Source organism: Brassica napus, chromosome A9 (assembly GCF_020379485.1).
Source record: "Brassica napus cultivar Da-Ae chromosome A9, Da-Ae, whole genome shotgun sequence".
Lineage (NCBI taxonomy): Eukaryota > Viridiplantae > Streptophyta > Magnoliopsida > Brassicales > Brassicaceae > Brassica > Brassica napus.
In genome coordinates this window covers 36,227,393-36,245,356 of record NC_063442.1, presented here as the reverse complement: position 1 = coordinate 36,245,356, position 17,964 = coordinate 36,227,393, and the positions used below count along the sequence as shown (strand labels likewise).

At 33.4% G+C, this 17,964-nt stretch overlaps 3 protein-coding genes across 3 annotated transcripts; 1 reads left to right on the top strand and 2 right to left on the bottom strand.

Moving 5' to 3' along the window:
• The first annotated feature begins 1,963 nt into the window (after window positions 1-1,963).
• LOC106368183 (SUMO-conjugating enzyme SCE1) lies at window positions 1,964-3,871 on the top strand. The gene is made up of 5 exons (XM_013808090.3): window positions 1,964-2,282; window positions 2,373-2,456; window positions 3,217-3,369; window positions 3,447-3,560; window positions 3,655-3,871. Exons 1-5 carry the CDS (start codon window positions 2,214-2,216, stop codon window positions 3,715-3,717), a joined length of 483 nt encoding a protein of 160 aa, XP_013663544.1. The 5' UTR covers window positions 1,964-2,213; the 3' UTR covers window positions 3,718-3,871.
• A 1,654-nt stretch (window positions 3,872-5,525) lies between these two features.
• LOC106368184 (protein GIGAS CELL1) lies at window positions 5,526-7,195 on the bottom strand. The gene is made up of 3 exons (XM_013808091.3): window positions 7,108-7,195; window positions 6,604-6,973; window positions 5,526-6,244 (listed from the first exon to the last, which is right to left on the bottom strand). The coding sequence occupies exons 2-3, from the start codon at window positions 6,955-6,957 to the stop codon at window positions 5,849-5,851; spliced, it is 750 nt and encodes a 249-aa protein (XP_013663545.1). The 5' UTR covers window positions 6,958-6,973; window positions 7,108-7,195; the 3' UTR covers window positions 5,526-5,848.
• A 2,895-nt stretch (window positions 7,196-10,090) lies between these two features.
• Window positions 10,091-13,076, bottom strand: LOC106368185 (receptor protein kinase-like protein ZAR1). The gene is made up of 2 exons (XM_013808092.3): window positions 11,565-13,076; window positions 10,091-10,978 (listed from the first exon to the last, which is right to left on the bottom strand). Exons 1-2 carry the CDS (start codon window positions 12,853-12,855, stop codon window positions 10,329-10,331), a joined length of 1,941 nt encoding a protein of 646 aa, XP_013663546.2. The 5' UTR covers window positions 12,856-13,076; the 3' UTR covers window positions 10,091-10,328.
• Between the last annotated feature and the right edge of the window lie 4,888 nt (window positions 13,077-17,964).

The following is a 17,964-nucleotide window of genomic DNA, read 5'->3' as shown; positions in this document are numbered from 1 at the left end:
TTTGGAATAACATTATTCCCTTGTAAATTCAATGTTTCAGATTTCCTGGTAAATTTTTTCAGTTTCTTGGTAAATTTGTCCATCTCTCGGCATTCAACTTTTTGTTTGTTTGTTTGTTTCAGGTGTTTGATATCTCAAATTATTCTTCAGATTAGTGCATCCTCTTAAATTCCAGAAAATAGGCGTTCAAACAATCAAATTCATAAATGTTCTTAATCTCAAAGGTATTTTGACGGTTCTCTATGTATATAATTTCTCAACTTTGCTTTCACATCAACATACCATTTATATTTAGAGTATTTACTAGAGTCTGCATGGTTTAGTCAAGTGTAATGTATTCCTTATCATTTATCTTATATATTCAGATGAAATTATTTTTTCATTGTTTACTGACTTTTACTTCTTAATTTGCCTCATAGATTGATGTTTCTCTGTTACATGCTGATATTTTTAGTTGGATTTGTAAGATTTTTTTTCATTTGAAGATGGAATAGTAAATACATTAATGGATATAATAAACCAAAGAAGCCATAAACTACATGTTAATTGTTAAACATGAAAGGCAAGACAAAAATAAATAAAACAGGAAACTTTAAACTAAAAGTGTGTTAACAATTTTTATGTATACTCATCTCTTTTTGATTTTATACATGTAATTTTAGTTATCTATGTATAACTGAACTTAGGTTTTATTTTTAACAAAAATAATACCGTGCGAATGCACGGGGTTAATACTAGTCTATAAATAAAATACATGTAAACTATCCATAATTTTCAAGTCCATATCAAATTCGAATATTTACGATCTGAAAATGACACAAAATATTCAATTCCCATCAAATTTAGTCGATATTATAAATATATAAAATCTTACAAGTAACTTAAAATAAATTATTAACAACAGTTAAAACAAAAAAAAATTAAATTCTAAATTTTAGATATAAAGCTTCGTATTACTTGAAATTTCAACAAAAATAATAACAAAGATTGTTAACAAAAATAGATCTCAACTAAATCATAAAATAAAATATACTCTCTCTCTTTTATTATAAGTATCACTGCAGACACTTTTCACACATATTAAGAAAATGATATAAATGTATTTATTTTTTAATTAATTACATCTAATTGACCAATAATATTTGAGATAAATAAGTTTATTTATTATATCAATGTATTTTACAACTAATATTCACCTGAAAGTAAGTAAAAACTGCATTGAAAATCTAAAATGATATTTTTTATGTAACAAGTAAAAAAAAACTAAAATGACACTTTTTAAGGGGGTGTTAGTGGGACTTAGATTTCTATAGAGTTTGTTGATTTTAAAAGTTGAAAGATTTTTTAAATTTGGAAAAAGATGTAGAGAATTTTGTATATTGTAAAAATCTATGAAAATAAAGTAATGTAATGATTCTGAAAATTCAAGGTAAACATGTAGTATTCTCAAATCTTAATTTGTGAGTTACAATGATAAGAATTCAACTCCCAATAAAACTTAGTTTAATAGATTTGCAGAATCATTAAAATCTAAACTTTTTGAATAACAAATTATTTTGTATAGAATTATAGAATCATCAAACCAATAACAATAGATTTTAATGAGAATATGAAAATCTATAAACCAATAACACTAGATTTATAAATTTTAAGACTCATTATAAATCTCATCTCCACTAACACCCCCTGATAAATAGAGAGTAGAAAATAAAACACAAAAATTTTAGTTTGAATATTCATGTTTTTAACTCGAGAATCAGTTTTTATTGGGTTGGATCTATTCTGATCGATTTTTTTTGGATGCAAATCTGTTCGGATCGGTTTTTTTGGTTCTAATTCTTTCGGGTAAAAGAATCTTGGATTTAATAAATACTTGTAAATTTTTGGTTCGGTTGATTACTTTCCGGTTCGGTTTTCAGATCCACATAAAATGTTCACTCTTAGCAAGCTTTTTCATCGCGTAGGTTTCACGCCACATTATCCATTGACTTTTTCTTTCTTTTAATTTAAGAATTGACCGGTCAATTTAATTAAAGGAAGTAGAACGAAAGGACATTCATCCGCCGCGGAATCTGGACCGTACGATTCTCCGACAGCCGTTTCCCGGCTTTAACATAGGGGTAAATCTGTAACTTACACTTCTTCGTCTGCTTCGAGTTATATATAGAGAGATAAAGAGTTTGGAGAGCAGAAGAGAGATTGTTGAGAGAGAGATGGCTAGTGGAATCGCTCGTGGTCGTTTGGCTGAGGAAAGGAAATCGTGGAGGAAGAATCATCCTCATGTACTTATATTCTTCTTCTGTAAATTTCCATTTTTGATCCGTAGGTATGGTTTATGGTCTCTGATTCTTCTTTATTGATGGTGAAATTAGGGGTTTGTGGCGAAGCCGGAGACTTTGACTGATGGGTCTGTGAATCTGATGGTGTGGCATTGCACTATTCCTGGTAAAGCTGGGGTAAGTGTGTAGGTTCTGTTTTGTTTCTCTTTATAAGCTTCATTCTTCTTGTATCTCTCCCATGTCTTGATGATCATTTTGAATTCGAACTCTACTCTGTACAGTGTACACGACACTCTAAGACTGTTTGTACCGTTATTGGTTTTGAATGTTAGTAGAAAGAGTAGCTGTAATCTCACTATGTATCTTCACCTGTGGTTTCCATAAAGTTGTGGTCTTTTCGATCTTGCGTTTTAAGTTGAACTCTGCTGTGTATCTTACTTAGACTTTTCTACTTGGTTCATCCCTAATAAGAGTTTTAGTGTAAAAGTAATTGCTATCCATTTCTTTAGTATTATTCGTAGCTACCTGACACGACACTGTAGACTGATTATATTGTCTCAGTTATTCTTTAACCTCACTATTTATCTTCACTTATGGTGTTCTGAATTCAAGCTTTTGAAATTTTGGTGCATAAATGTTGTGGTCTTGATCTTGTTTTTTTGCATTTGAACTTGGCTTATTTAACTTGGTTCATTGCTAATAAGAGTTTTAGTGCTAATCATTATGTTCGTAGTATAATTAGCTATTTTACACGACACTGTAGACTGATTGTCCCATTATTTGTTGTGAATGCGCTTAGTATCTGAACTCTGATATCTATCGTACACTTAGTTTGAGATTTAATTGGCTTTTAGATTTCCTCAAATGGTTGCCTTGGTTGGTTGATAAGAGTGATTGCTAGGGGTTATACTCATAGTGAATTTGCTTGACACTACAGACTGATTGGGAAGGTGGATACTTTCCATTAACGATGCACTTCAGCGAGGACTATCCAAGCAAGCCTCCAAAATGCAAATTCCCACCAGGCTTTTTCCACCCTAATGTCTATCCATCAGGAACAGTCTGTCTCTCCATCCTTAACGAGGATTCCGTAAGTACACTCTTTTCTTCATGACCAAATCGATCTTCATCATGCTCTCAACCTCCCTGTTGTTAATGGTTGATTAGGGATGGAGACCAGCCATCACAGTGAAGCAGATTCTTGTCGGTATTCAGGATTTACTTGACACCCCTAACCCCGCTGACCCTGCACAAACTGATGGTTACCATCTCTTCATTCAGGTACTTACTCTAATTGATGGCATAGTTTATGAAACATATGAACCAAAGTGATTGTGAGAGTTTATGATACTGATGGAGATTCAAATATCTGCAGGATGCAGTTGAGTACAAGAAAAGGGTTAAGCTGCAGTCCAAGCAGTATCCTCCCATTGTCTAAAAAAACCTCAGAACAAAAACTTTGAATCTCTTGTGGTCTTTGTGATTTGTGTTTTGATGTCATTTGGCGATTGAAAACTCTTCATTTTGGCACCTTTGAGACACTACTATAACCTCTTTTATTTTCATGAAAGAAAAACATCTCTTATTCTCTCCGTTAACTTGTTAATATTCTTGGTTATTGAATCAGTTGGTGTTTACTTCTTTATACATCTATCTTATTAAAACTCAAGTACAAAATTGGAGTGTTTGGACACTTGAATAGGATTATTAAAAAATTTGGGGTGTTTGGAAACATGCATTGTAGTCTTTTTTAAAAAAAATTTGTTTGAAAACAAGGATAGTAGTATTAAGACAAAATGTAATGGGCTTATGTTTTTTAAAAAAATTGAAAGTTCATCATATTATAAGAAACTATCTATCTAGGCCAGTTTTAAAATATACCAAAATGGGTCAATCTAATCGCCTAAAAATTTTTTTTCTAAACTAACCGTTAACAAAATTTAAACTTTATATACATATTTCAAATCAAAATAATAATTCAAAGTTGATTTATATCTAAAATTGATTCAAAAATATACATATATTCAAAAATGGATTTTTACTAAACTATTTTTCAATAACCATTATAAAAAAAATATTGTCAATATATATAAAAAAATACAATACAAAGCCCAATTTGAAATACCAACTCAAATTATGGTTTTTATATTTCATATTAAGTTTTAAAAATATAATATATGTAATTATTTATATGATGGTATGTATAAAATACTATTAATTATATGATTACTTATATGAAGGTACATATAAAATATGATTAATTATATGATGACAAAATACGATATATAATAATGACTAGGGATGGGCTTTTGGGTACCCATACGGGTTTGGTTCTGATCGGTTTTCATTTCGGGTTTTCGGGATCAAAGATTTCAGCCTTATTAGAATGTTCCTAAATTTTGGTTTGAGTTTGATTCGGATCTTTGCGGGTTTGGTTCGGGTTTGGATAACTAATATAAATTATTATTAAAGTTTTAAATCATTATATATTTTAAATTTCCCAAAATGTATAAATAAAATAATATATTACGTATAAATTTGAATAACACAAGTCAGAATACCTAAGCTTAACATATCAATTGGCTTGATTTAAAATTTTGGATATGGAATCAATAATTATTTTAAGTATTTTTGGTGATTTGAGTATACTTTAACTATTTCAGATATTTACTTTTGACTATCTATATATATTTTCAAGTATTTAAACCAATTTAAAAGTATCATTCTTGATGTTTTATATACATTAAATCTAAAAAATAATTAATATATATAAGTATATAAATCTATTTTAGATCAATTTGGGTAACCGAATACTTCGGTTCAGATCAGATTCGGTTCTCTAAATAAATATTTTTTTGAATAATTAGAATATTTAATCAATTTATGTTCGGGTTTGATACTATATTTTTGGATCGGTATCGGTTATGTTCCTCGGATTCATTTTTCAAATCCTAATAATTACATGAAAAACAAATATCAACATATTTTTCAAAATATACATCCGCGCAGGCGCGCGGGTCAAAGTCTAGTTATACATTAACTATGTTCTCTAATCCATTATGTTTTAGTTTTTACCAATTAAATCTGATGTCTTATTCTCAATTCTGGCGAAATCTTTTTATTTGGTGATGAAGAAAAAATACTTATAATAACTTAAGCTACTGTGATTCTAAAATTCAATTGTATTTGTACATCAAAAGCTTAATATATGACATCTTAATTATTCTCTGAACTTGAAAGTAAACAAACTAGCAAAGCTAAGGATTCATACCAACTCACAATTATTCAACTCAACAAGAACGAGATTCATCTACAAGGGAAAAATGTATACAGAGGAGACTCCAAACATAATGTGTAAAACTATCAAAACTATATTCATCAGTAGATGATTCCTGATCTTACAAAATCATCAACAAGATGATTGAACTTTTCTAGTAGAATGAATCATAAGAAAATGATATACGCAAGGACTTGTAGAAGTCATATCATCAGAAGATGATAATGATTGATTTTGATATCATCAGAAGATGATGTACTTCCCTCTGGTGTCTCTTCTCCTAAGTGTGGGATCATCGCATAGACATCAAAGTCTTGACCCTCTTCTCCCGCTCTTGCCTTTTCGCAAGAGGAGTGCTCTTCAGTTTCTGAATCTCCGCCATCACAATCTTCTCCACCACGTCGATAGAATTGAGTAGCTTCTTCTCTGGTGTGATGAACCCTGCTTCTTCTCCCTCCTCAGATATCTCCTTTGTGATGTCAAGCAACATCTTATGGACTTTAGCGGTTGATGGTGGGCAACTACGCTTCAATCCCACAGCTGGAGCAGGTGTCATCATTACGCAATTGTGCTCATCTTCCGCCAATGCGACCGGAGTTTCAAGAAAACGAACTTGTTGGTGAGATGGAGTCTCACCCCCCAGGGCACTCTCTACTCCCATACCAGCTCTTCTTTTTCTCTCAATAGCCTGAAATTGACATAGCCATAAACAGAATAAATCGTCAGTACAAGAAAAGCTACGATTCAGACACAAACCAAAATCATCATTAAGCTGGAAAAGGAAGTGGTAAGAGACCCAAATGTGGATTTTTAGACTCAGCAAAACCCATTGTCAATCTAAACCCTTATCAGACCAGAATGAACACACAAAAGACAAAAAGGCTAAGCAAGCTTTTGGCTTTATGATTCATCTAACACAAAAAACGCTAAGATAGCCTAACTTCAATGGATTCAAACACAAACCAATCGCAATTCAGCAAGACCATTCTCCATCTAACCAAGCTCCACCCAAAACTGATTTATAACCAGAAGGGTTAGTCAATATACCCGCATAATGTGAGTTATATCACGTAGAGGCGTCCTTGGGTACCAAGAAGGTAACAAACTCCCTGAAGCACCACCTCTTCCACGCCTAGCAGACGCCATAGTCACATTCTCTCTTCCCTGGGAGAATCTAAACGGACTCTGACCACTCCCATTCCCATGACCAGGCCTCCATGAACTGTAATTGCCTCCAGGTTGTGGATACACCCGAGAACCCGACGGTAATCTGCGAACTGGATGTTCGAACACACCGAGACGCGACGCTGGCTCGTCGAGCAACACACCGTGACTGCGTCTGTTGGCAAATATCGCCGCGTAATCCACCGGCTTCTCCAATCGATCTCTCGCCTCTGCCATTTTCAAGATCCGGTGGCTGAAAAAACAAGAATCGGATTCGTCAATTAGAGAAATCTCAAGTTCAAATCCGAATCCGTCATTTCAATATAAATCTCAAGAACGGTGTTAAAGTCACTAATAGTCAAATCGAAGGGATGGAGATTTGTTTACCTCTGAATCTTCAGTAGGCGATTGACGAACTGGTGAGACTCTTGAAGCGGCGAGTGTTCTTGGGGAAGAGAGTGAGTGAGTTACGATCAAAACGTTGGCACGTGCGAGAGAGAGAGGAGAGGCGCTCACCTAGTCACGTGTGTGGAGAGAGCAATTTCGAAATTCGAATGAGAGGCGGGATAAAACGCAAGTAAACCTACCTACCGTTCCTGGTTTTGGAGATTACGGTTTTGCCCTTCGATAGCGTTTAGCTTTGTTGTTGTTGTCTACGTGCGAGTCTACTTGAGCTTCTGTGCTTGTTGCTAAACGAACCGGATCATTTAACCGTTCACGGACGGATACAGATCTGACCGTTCTTTTTGCTAGTGTAGCCGACACTTATCTAAGCTAAGAAGTAACGTTAGATTCGAAACGTTAATAATTAATGAAATTGTACAAACCTGGTGTTTAGAGTAATTACATTTTTAAAATTTTACTCTAATCTAGCTTAAAGCATAATTAACGCGGGAGATTTAAGTGGGTTTCTTAGTGGTGGGTCTCATTATTTTTGCAAAAATTGATTTTTAGAAGTGTGAAATAAAGACTGATTTTGGAAGAATTTTTGCATTGTTCGCGGGTGGGTCCTATCGACACGTGACGACCCGTTGATTGGTCTTAAATCTTGGATGTTAAAAGTCTTTCTTTTTCTTTTTCTTTTTTTTTCTTCAGAAGACGTTACATCTAATTAATCTCTTTTAATAAAAAACAACATGTGATTCTATATCATGAAACTCGCCTCGTTTTATACAAACTAGAGATTTTTTTCGCGCTTCGCGCGGATTGTGTCTTATAAATTTATTTTATTTATAATATTATTTGTCGGTTTTTTTCTTTTATATTAATTTCTTGTTTTTCCAATGTTAATTTTTCTTAATTTAAATTTATATGTTTATAATTTTTCATTTTTCTTGTTGTAATTATATCTTTTATTGATGGTTTTTTGTATGTGACATAAACTTTTTGAAATTTTAAAATAATGTTATATATAGTACAATTAACACATTAAAGAAGAGAAACATATTCAAGCACATTTTACACTGGTTTTATATGCATAATTTTAAACATTATATATGTATATATTATAAGTTTGAAACATGTAAATGCTTTCTAAAGCTAAATACTTGTTCTGAGTTTACATAACTTATCGAAAGTTTTATCTCTTTTTAAATTCAAATCACAGAAAAAAATATCAAAAAGTCAGTATAGATGGGTCTTTTGGACTTTTAAATCAACACTGGAAAAATTACATGAATCAGATAACAACAGTTTTATAAACAACTGGATAAAATTTGACTGAGCCAAAGATTTTAACACAATATGTTCTTTCTTCTTCAAATTGCGAAGAGCCTATAGACACAAGAAAAAAAATCATAATTTTTGTTTTCACTTATATAACATTTTTTCTCTTTTACACACGGAGTTTATTACACTGCTATAAGCAATGGAGAACTCTATTCATATAAGATTCACATCTATGCATTTTGACAAAGAAGAATTTTAGCCATCTTTAGTTTCGAAATGGACCAACTTCAGTCATATACACTATATTTTCTCTATGATTCATATCTTACAATTTTAATATATGTGCAGATTTCCATGTGAAAAAGCACGCACGCCATTTGTCATTCAACCTATTACTTTTTCCAAAGTAAACACTATAATCCTCGTTTGGTTAGCTCCACAAACTAATCTCTTTGGATCAGTTTACTAAAAAATATGGATACTAATGTCAGAAAAGAATATAAACACTATCAACAACAAATATTGGCACAAGAATATTTGGTTCAAGGAACATATTCCACGTAATGCGTTTATATCATGGCTGGCTTTGCAGAGAAGACTGCCAACCAAGGATCGCTTGAGGCGTTGGAGGTTAATGTCTCAGGAACGTGCGTCTTTTGTAATCTGGAAATAGAGGCTCACCATCATCTCTTCTTTGAGTGCTCTTTCTCTCGCTTGATATGGGAGCCTTTTGCTGCTGAAGTTTGGATTTTTCCTCCGGCTGATCTACACTATGTTGCAGCCTGGATCAATCAACCTCGCGTCAACGCAGATGCACATGCTACTTCAGTCATCAAGCTCTATTTTCAGTCAGCCATCTAGCTGCTGTGGAAAGAGCGTAATGCTCGTGTGTTCACACCTGTCTCTTCACCTTCATCAGTCATCTTTGCCTCTCTCGACCGTATGATGCGTGACTGTCTTCTCCCTTACCCGGCAAGTTCTTCTTTCTCCTCTTCTCTACTTCTTTTTTATTTTTCTTGTATAAGATCTCTTTAAGGCTTTTTTTACCTTGAGTTGTTGGTGGTTGTTTTTGTTTCCTTGTTGTAATAAGTTGTTTAAAAACAACAGTGTAACCTTTCAGAAAATGATAATCTTAATATCTTACCAAAAAAAAACAAATATTGACTTATTTATGTGAATATATATTTTATTTTAAATCATTTTAGTGGACGAAGAAAACATCATAATTTGTACAATAAATTTTCTTAGATTCATCTCATCATACTCACCATTTTACCATTTTAATTACATAATTTTACATGAGATTTTTCACCCTCTCCGGTTATTTTCTTTTTATTTATAACTACAATATAAAGTTATAAACTATATATATATATTATAAATTAATATTTTATTTTCTCTTTATTTATAACTACAATATAAATATATGATTCTATTAATAAATTAGCAGTTACAAATTTGAAATTTCTGAAATTTCTAGAAATATCAAAAGTCATATGTTAGTTAATTATCTTTCAAATGACATATATTTCTAATTTTTTATTGATGAGAATATTTTGGCTGAGGTGGATAGTCCCAAAAGCATTGAATTTAGTCCCTTTTATATAGTAGGATTTGAAATGGTTGGTCAGATTGTGTGTTTTAAAACGTTGGTAACAAGTCATGAGATTCTTACAACGTTTGTTGAAATAATCATGTTTGAGATCTTTAGAACATGAAAAACTTAATGGGAACATTGTTTTATTACAAACTTTGTTATTGTTATCAAGATGATAAACAAACAACAAACCATTTTAATTGATAACAATAACCCAATGATCAAGAACCCTAAACCCTTCAACATGGCAAAACAAAGAAAAGCACAGCTTCTCGAGAAGCGAGACATGATGGTGCATAAATTTTACACTCGGATTTGCAAAACTTCCTTGCTTTCTCAGCTATTAGTCTAACTTGATTCGACCAAGACTTTCAGATACTGATCTCATCCTGGGACGAACCTCTGGATCCTTCTCCGTGCAGTTCAAGGCGACATGAATGGCTGCAATAACTTGCTTCTCTTCATAACCTTTGTTTATAACCTCTTGGTCTAAAATCTCGTCCAAATGCTTCCCTTCTTTAAACCAACTCCTCACAATACACACAAGCTCTTCACCACTGTTTTCAGATGAAGCATTAGGCTTACGACCAGTCAACAACTCCATTAAGACAACCCCAAACGAATAAACATCGCACTTCTGAGATAATTTGCAACCAGAAGTAGCTCGAGCCTCGGGTGCAAGGTAAGCAACCGAGGGAGATGAGATTCTTGTCACCACTGTAGCAGAGGTTAAGAAGGTTTGGTCTAGGCTTTGCCTTTTTGCTGATATCGATCCGGTGAGCTTTGAGTAGCCCGAGACTAGACGTGTTAGACCAAAGCCTGAGATGCGAGGCTGCAGTTCATCATCGAGCAGGATCTTGGTTGATTTTAGGTTGCCGTGGACATACTTTCTAGGGCTGTACTCGTGTATATACATCAACCCACGAGCAGTTCCTTGTGCAATACGTAACCTTTCAGGCCAAGATAGTGAAGGCAAAGTATTTGAAGATCCTCCTACAAAACAAAACCAAAAAAGTCAACGATGAACAACAAAAATAAAAAACTTGGCAACTGTTTATCGATAAACAAACATCCCTCAGAGCTTAATCTGACTCCTGTACTGTCTCATTAAACACTGTTTAAACTGATCTTAAACCAGAAATGTTATCTCATGCAAGTCAATACAAACAAGACCGTTACACTACTTCCCAGTGTTCTCTCCTATTTCAAAACTAATCTACAAAAACAAAACGAATTTAGTTGCTGCTTCCGACAAGAAGAAAGATCCAAAGCTTGTCTGAAACTAAAACAGTTAATTACCACACATGTGAACTAGTTCAGAAAGATTATGAATGCGAAAGGAACAAGAGGAACACGCCAATCAAAACAATAGAATCAAACAAATACTCAAAGACAAAAACTTTATATACATAGATCCAACCATCAACTCGATCAATAACACTAACTCCCAAAATAAACCTAATCTTGTCTCTTCTCTCAATCTCAATCAAACCTCATAAAGGTAAAAGCAAAACAACAAAATAAAAGAATAATTATTGTAATTAGTGGTTAAACTAATGATGAAGTTAACAACCATTACCATGTAAAGCAGAGTACAAGCTGCCATTACGTATGTAATCCGTGATCAAAAGCCTCTCGTCCTCTGCATAGTAATAAGCTCTCAGCCGTACGATATTCGGATGGTGGACCCTACCGATCGCCTCCACCTCATTTTCAAAATCTTTCCTCCTCCACGTGGCGTCCCCGTCGCTGAGCCTTCTAACGGCAACGACGGTTGACGTTGAAAAAGTCGCCGCCACCGTGCCCGATCCCATGCCGGCGACTACTCTGTACACAATCCCGCTTCTGCTCTTCCCCACGACGTAAGCAGAGGCTCTTAATAGATCTTCAAGCTCTAGCTCGAAGCCTTCGTCCATAGCAACGAGCTTACCTTTCTCCTCCTCCGGTGGCGCCGCCGTGTTCTCCGATTTGAACTCACCGGAGCTCTGTTTTCGTCGAATCAGCCACACGGAGAGGGAAACTACTCCGATCACGACGGAGAATCCGGTTATCAGTGAAACCGTTACGGTTCCGGTAACCGGTTTATTATTTTTTTCCGAAATCCGGTTTGGTTTTCTGTTAAGGATTTGCGAGCCTTCCGGTTTAGGAGCGACGAGCTTTGGCTCTCTACACATCTTCTGTAACGGAAAGCCACAGAGGTCAGAGTTTCCGGCGAACGCGGTTGGTCCTTGGTTCAACAGAGAGCCTATCTGAGGTATTTTTCCGGTGAGATTGTTATGGCCGAGGTCCAAGCTGACGAAGACCGGGAACCGGCCGTACGACGGCGGAATTTCGCCGGAGAATCGGTTGTAAGAGAGGTTGAGTGTGCCGACGAGGCTTCCGAGTTGGGTGAGCGACTCGGGGAGTGAGCCGTTGAGGCGGTTGGAGGAGACGTCGAGATGAGTGAGATTCTTGAGGGCTTTTATTTGGGCCGGGACTGGGCCGGAGATTGAGTTGTGGGAGAGGTCGATGTAACGGAGGTTAACGGCGTTGAAGAGACGAGTGGGGACGGGTTCAGAGAAGTTGTTGCGGCTGAGTTCGAGTCTTGTGAGTGAGTCGAGGAGGCCGAGTTCGGAGGGGATGTAGCCGGAGAGTCTTCTTCCGGAGAGAGTGAGGGAGGTGACTCGGCCGCGTGTGCAGGTGATGCCTGGCCAGTGGCATGGAGTTTGGTCGGATTCGGACCAGGAAGTCATCACACGTGTCGGGTCGTGAGCGACCGCGGATTTGAGTGCGAGAAGAGATAGGCCATCGTGGTTTAACGACGAGGATAAGGTGATGAAGTGGTAGAAGAATAAAGAAACAAGAAGTGAAAGGAGTCGAAGAAGCTGCATTTTTCTTTGATTATAATAAGTTCATGCAACGAGGAGTTGCAGATAAAGAGATGAGCGAAGAAGAAGAAGAAGACGAAGGAGAAGAATGTGGGTGATGATGGGTTCTAGTGTACCAACGTGGTGTAATGTAGACATGGGAAAGTTTTTTTGAATTCTTGTGAGAGCTTCAAGTATGTTGGAGGATGTGACAAAATTTGAAAATATAATAATAAAATAATAGTGTTATTTGTTTGGTTATGGATTTGTTAAATCCAATGTCTGTTTAGTCATTGACTGATGCAGGTGTGTTGCTTTTCTATAAATGTCTGTGCTTTTCCAAACTATTTTAAAATTCTCATCAGTGTTTTTGGCCAAAGATGGTGATGTCGATGATCATTGGATTTGGTTTTTGTTGGAAAATGGACATGACTGGGTTTTTCAGGAAGTCGAGTCTCCCGACAAGATTTTGAATTTGAGTTTGTATTAGTAGATAGAGCAGAACGTATAACTGATATAAGCTCTAGCCATTATGTGACTGAGGCTCAGTTAGCTAGTAGGAACATTACATGTCTTCACCAGCCAAAATGATATAAATAATTGAACATAATAAGCTCGTGGGATTGACGTGAAGGGTAGCTATATTTCTAGGAGCGAACTCCATCATGTTATCAAACTTTATGAAATTATGTGATAATCCGTATAATTTAAACACATACCAATGACACTTACACAAACACTGATGAGAACCTTGTAGTTTGAACTCTGATGATTTCACAATATGTGGCACATGGACTATAACGAACCCATTGAAATTTTTATTCAAATTAAAAGTAAAAAAGAACTACATAAAAGTAACAACTCTAAAGGCATTCATCATCAGTTCATTACACAAACATTTTCAACATAAAGAAGCATTTAGAACATCATTAACAAGATTTATGACTCAGTTTCTCATACATAAAATAACAATAACAATACTGAAGTAGAGATAGAAAAAATGTTTTAAAACGATCTTTTTCATGGCAAACAAATTTTACTCGTAAAAGTTAACATTACAAAATTAATATTCAGACCTTCTAAAAAAAATATTACATAAGAAAATATATGCGTCATATATTGAAAAAAAATATACAATGAAAAAAAAGTTTAACAGTGTTCCAAAAAAAAAAAGTTTAACAATGCTTTATGAAAGGAAGCCTTACTCGCTAGTGAAAAAAAATCAATCTTTTATTTCCTTCTCGTGACATTTTTCTGATGCAAAATATGTGTTTGTCTAGACACTTTTGACTATAATTCGTAATAACATGAAACATTATAAAACGCAATGATTCTGTTAGATGGTGGGATCGACCGGCAAAGGGATCACTACCACGACAGTGGGGTGTTCCAGCTGAGTGATCTGAGTTCTAAAAAACACTGCATCGCGCTTGAATAATTGTTTGGCTCTCGCTCAATACCCAATGAAATACCTTAGGCTAGCTTCTTGTTAAATTGAATCAATCTCTAATTTACTTGTTTTCCGCGTCACCAATTGAATTGAAAACCATTTTCTTCTTAGCTTAATATTGAAATTTATAAGAGTAAAGTATAGACTGATCCTCTGGATTAAATCTAAAGTACTATAATCACAACTGTTAACTTGATAGTAGCAAGGATTCATATTTAGTATATCAAGTTTTGGTTCAAAATACAAATTCCTTCGTATCCAGATTGGAAGGTGATTTTATATTGAGTTCAATCGCGAGTTTTGACAATGTTTGTCATTAGTAGTAAAGATGGTAACTTTTTTCCTTATCAAACTCTTTGTCACTGAAATAATGATTATCAAATATTTTTTAAAAAATAAAAACTCACCCAACCCAAAAAAAAAAAAACAAATTCAAAGTCATGGTGAATATTTGACCATATCTACATTTTCCTGGAAAGTTTGACTTTGTGATTTTACCAAACATTTTCCCATGGAAATAATCTGATGCCACATTTCAATATAAGAAATTTGTATGTATATTTAAGGATTTACAGGCTTCCTTTGTTTTCTAACACTTTCATATCCACAACCCCAAACTATTTTAAAAATCATTTCAACCTTATTAAGAACATCTCCAATGTAAAACTTTATTTTTTTCTCTAAAATAGAATAAAAGTAGATATGAAGTAAAAATGTTCTAATCCCATTTCATTTCTCATTTTATTATGGTGCAATGAACAAAAAAAAAATAGATTACTCTATTTTTATGGAGTAAACTCTATTGTACAGTGAGATATATAGTTGGGTTGAACCATTTTTTACTTCATATCCATTTTTACTCTATTTTAGAATGAAAATTGTAGTTAGCTTGGAGATGTCTTAGAAGTTCAATTTGCCATTCTTTTCATGACATGTTTTCTCTTATTTACCATCCATTCAAAACGTAAATATTTTTTATAACTCTTTTTATATTTCTCTTTTATTTTATTATAAAAACATTTTCATTTCAACTTTTTCTACACACAGTTTCCCCTGAATCTACACTTTTATAAAACAGAAATCACTCACACATATTTTGTAGATAAAAAATAATAAAATAATGATCATTATTGATTTTTTTTTCTATGTATATCATTCACGCCAAATGAATGTAACTTCTGAGGTACATGTAACACCGAGGCCGACTGTAAAGCTCGATGTGAGGCGCCTGAGTTCCCACCAGGGACTATTGGTAAATGTGTGATAAATCATATTGGCATTGGACATCTTTGTTGTTGCACAGTTGATAATTTATTCAAGTAATCTATAATAATAATTTTTTAATTAATTATCACCAAAAATGTGTTACTTCAACGTTGTAAGCTACGAGTAATGAACGGTGTGGAGTATATCAAGCATATGAAATAATCTTAATATATAACAATAAATGAAATCGTAAAAAGTTTTTATACATTTACTACAAAATTTATAGACCTAAGATTTGAAAGTATAATTAAGTCTACCAAGCATAAAATGATTCAGAACATATTTAACCTCATTTAACAGCAAACTATGTAATTTTCATATAGTTATATTTTCTATTCAACTTTTAACACTTCATTTTAACCACAATGCCGTCTACCAACAATACTTACATATCACACTGAACATTCTATCTCGAATCTCCTCAAACAATCTCCACAAACAATGACAACTTTGTATTATCACGATTTCAAGTATATTTATTTGAAATTTTATTCAAATTACAGAAATATCAAGTACATAACAAAATATAATAATATATCTATATAAATTGCAAAAAAGAGGGTGTAAAATTGTGAAAAGCATCTTTTTTAAAATCTATCTACACATGTTATTTTAATTACTCTTTAAAATAATGAAAAATTAATAAAAACATTAATATTATATTTAGTTTAACACTCTTGAAACATGCAACCAATAATGATGTTGTAAGGGAATAATTAACGGGGGGATTTAAATGAGTTTCTTAGTGGTGGTTCCATTATTTTTGCAAAAATCGGTTCTTAGAGATATGAAATAAGGACCGATCTTGGAAAGATTTTTTCACTGTTAGCGGATACTACCGACACGTGGCAACCCGTAATTGGTTAACTTTTTAATTTTTTTTCAGACAAAAAAATAATTAAAAAAATAAAAATAATTTCCTAAGAAACCGGTTCACGGTTTCACGATGCACTCATCAGTTTACAAACAATTACATTTCAAGATATATACAATTTGATGTTAAGAAAATACAATTTACGATTCTTATACCATGTACAATGGTAATTTTTTTTTCAACACCCTATTTAACACTTTAAACCTTCCACCTCCTTTTTTATTTTCCACCTATTAGTTCAATATTTATTCAGTTTTTACACCAATAATCATTTTATTTAACAAAACTCAATATTTTACTCAATCATTTTTAACTCATATTCTTATATATGTATTTTCAAAACAAAAAGATATTTTAAAGTTATATAAAATCAAAATGACTATAACTTATAAAAAGCACATACACATTTTGTGTCCAAATCAAATGAACCAAGTTTCTATTTATAAAACAAAAAAATAATAATTTTGGTATAATTTTTTTCTTAAAAAAATAATTTAGCACAAAATAATTGATCTTAAATAGATGAGATGAAATAAAAAATCTTAAAAATCCACCAACCAATAAAACAAATACACTTGTACCAATCATTTGTTTTAAAAAAAAATTAACTTTCAGTTTTTTTTGTTCTTTCGTGAAGATGAAAAAGTTAAATATTTTTTTTTGACGCTGATTGTATTAATAATTCAAAAGAACAAAACCTCCAAAATCAAACACACACCTCAAACTAGAGGATTGGGAGGAAGAATAAATTCGAAACTGAAAAGGAAAGCAAGAATAGAGATACCAATAGGTACTCCTGCATACACAGAGATGTTACAAAGGGAAAAGGAGCATATTCAAAGCCTCAAACCCCTGTTGCCTCTTTGTTGATTATGGATTGAAGCCAAAAAGGGCCGCCTCTAGCAACATAAGATTGATACCGGTGATCTCTAGTGACACTGGTCGCAATGAGCCCAGCCACCTGGTTTCTCTCTGGAACTACATGTTCTAAACTCCAGCTTTCAAAGTACTGGAGAGATAGCATAATAGACTCAATGATTGAGCGAAATGCAGGAAACCTGTTCGGTTGAAGCAGAACCTCCCTTGAGGCAGAGCAAGAAGTCTCCAGAATCACTCTTTTGATACGCAAATCTTTAAGGGCAAGAATGGTCCAACAGCAAAAACTTCACATCATTTTTTTCTTGGTTTTCAACACTTTCATTGTAGTTTACAAAAAAAAAAAAAACACTTTCATTGCATGTATTAAACTGTTGAAAAATTATTAAACACCCTCATTGTACAAAGCTTAAGTTGAATCGCATCAAACTATGGTTGGATTTAAATTTTATCTAAATTCTGAATAATACTTTCTACTGTTTTATCTTATTTTTATACAGTATTTAGAATATGTTTCTTTTTAAAAAAATGTTGAACAAGTAGCACAAGATTTTTTTTTTTTTTTTTTTTTGAGAAAGGGTATCACAAAATATTCATTGACATAATGAAGATTTGACCATATGTAAATTTATATGGAAAGTTTAAAATTTTTGACTTTGTGATTTTA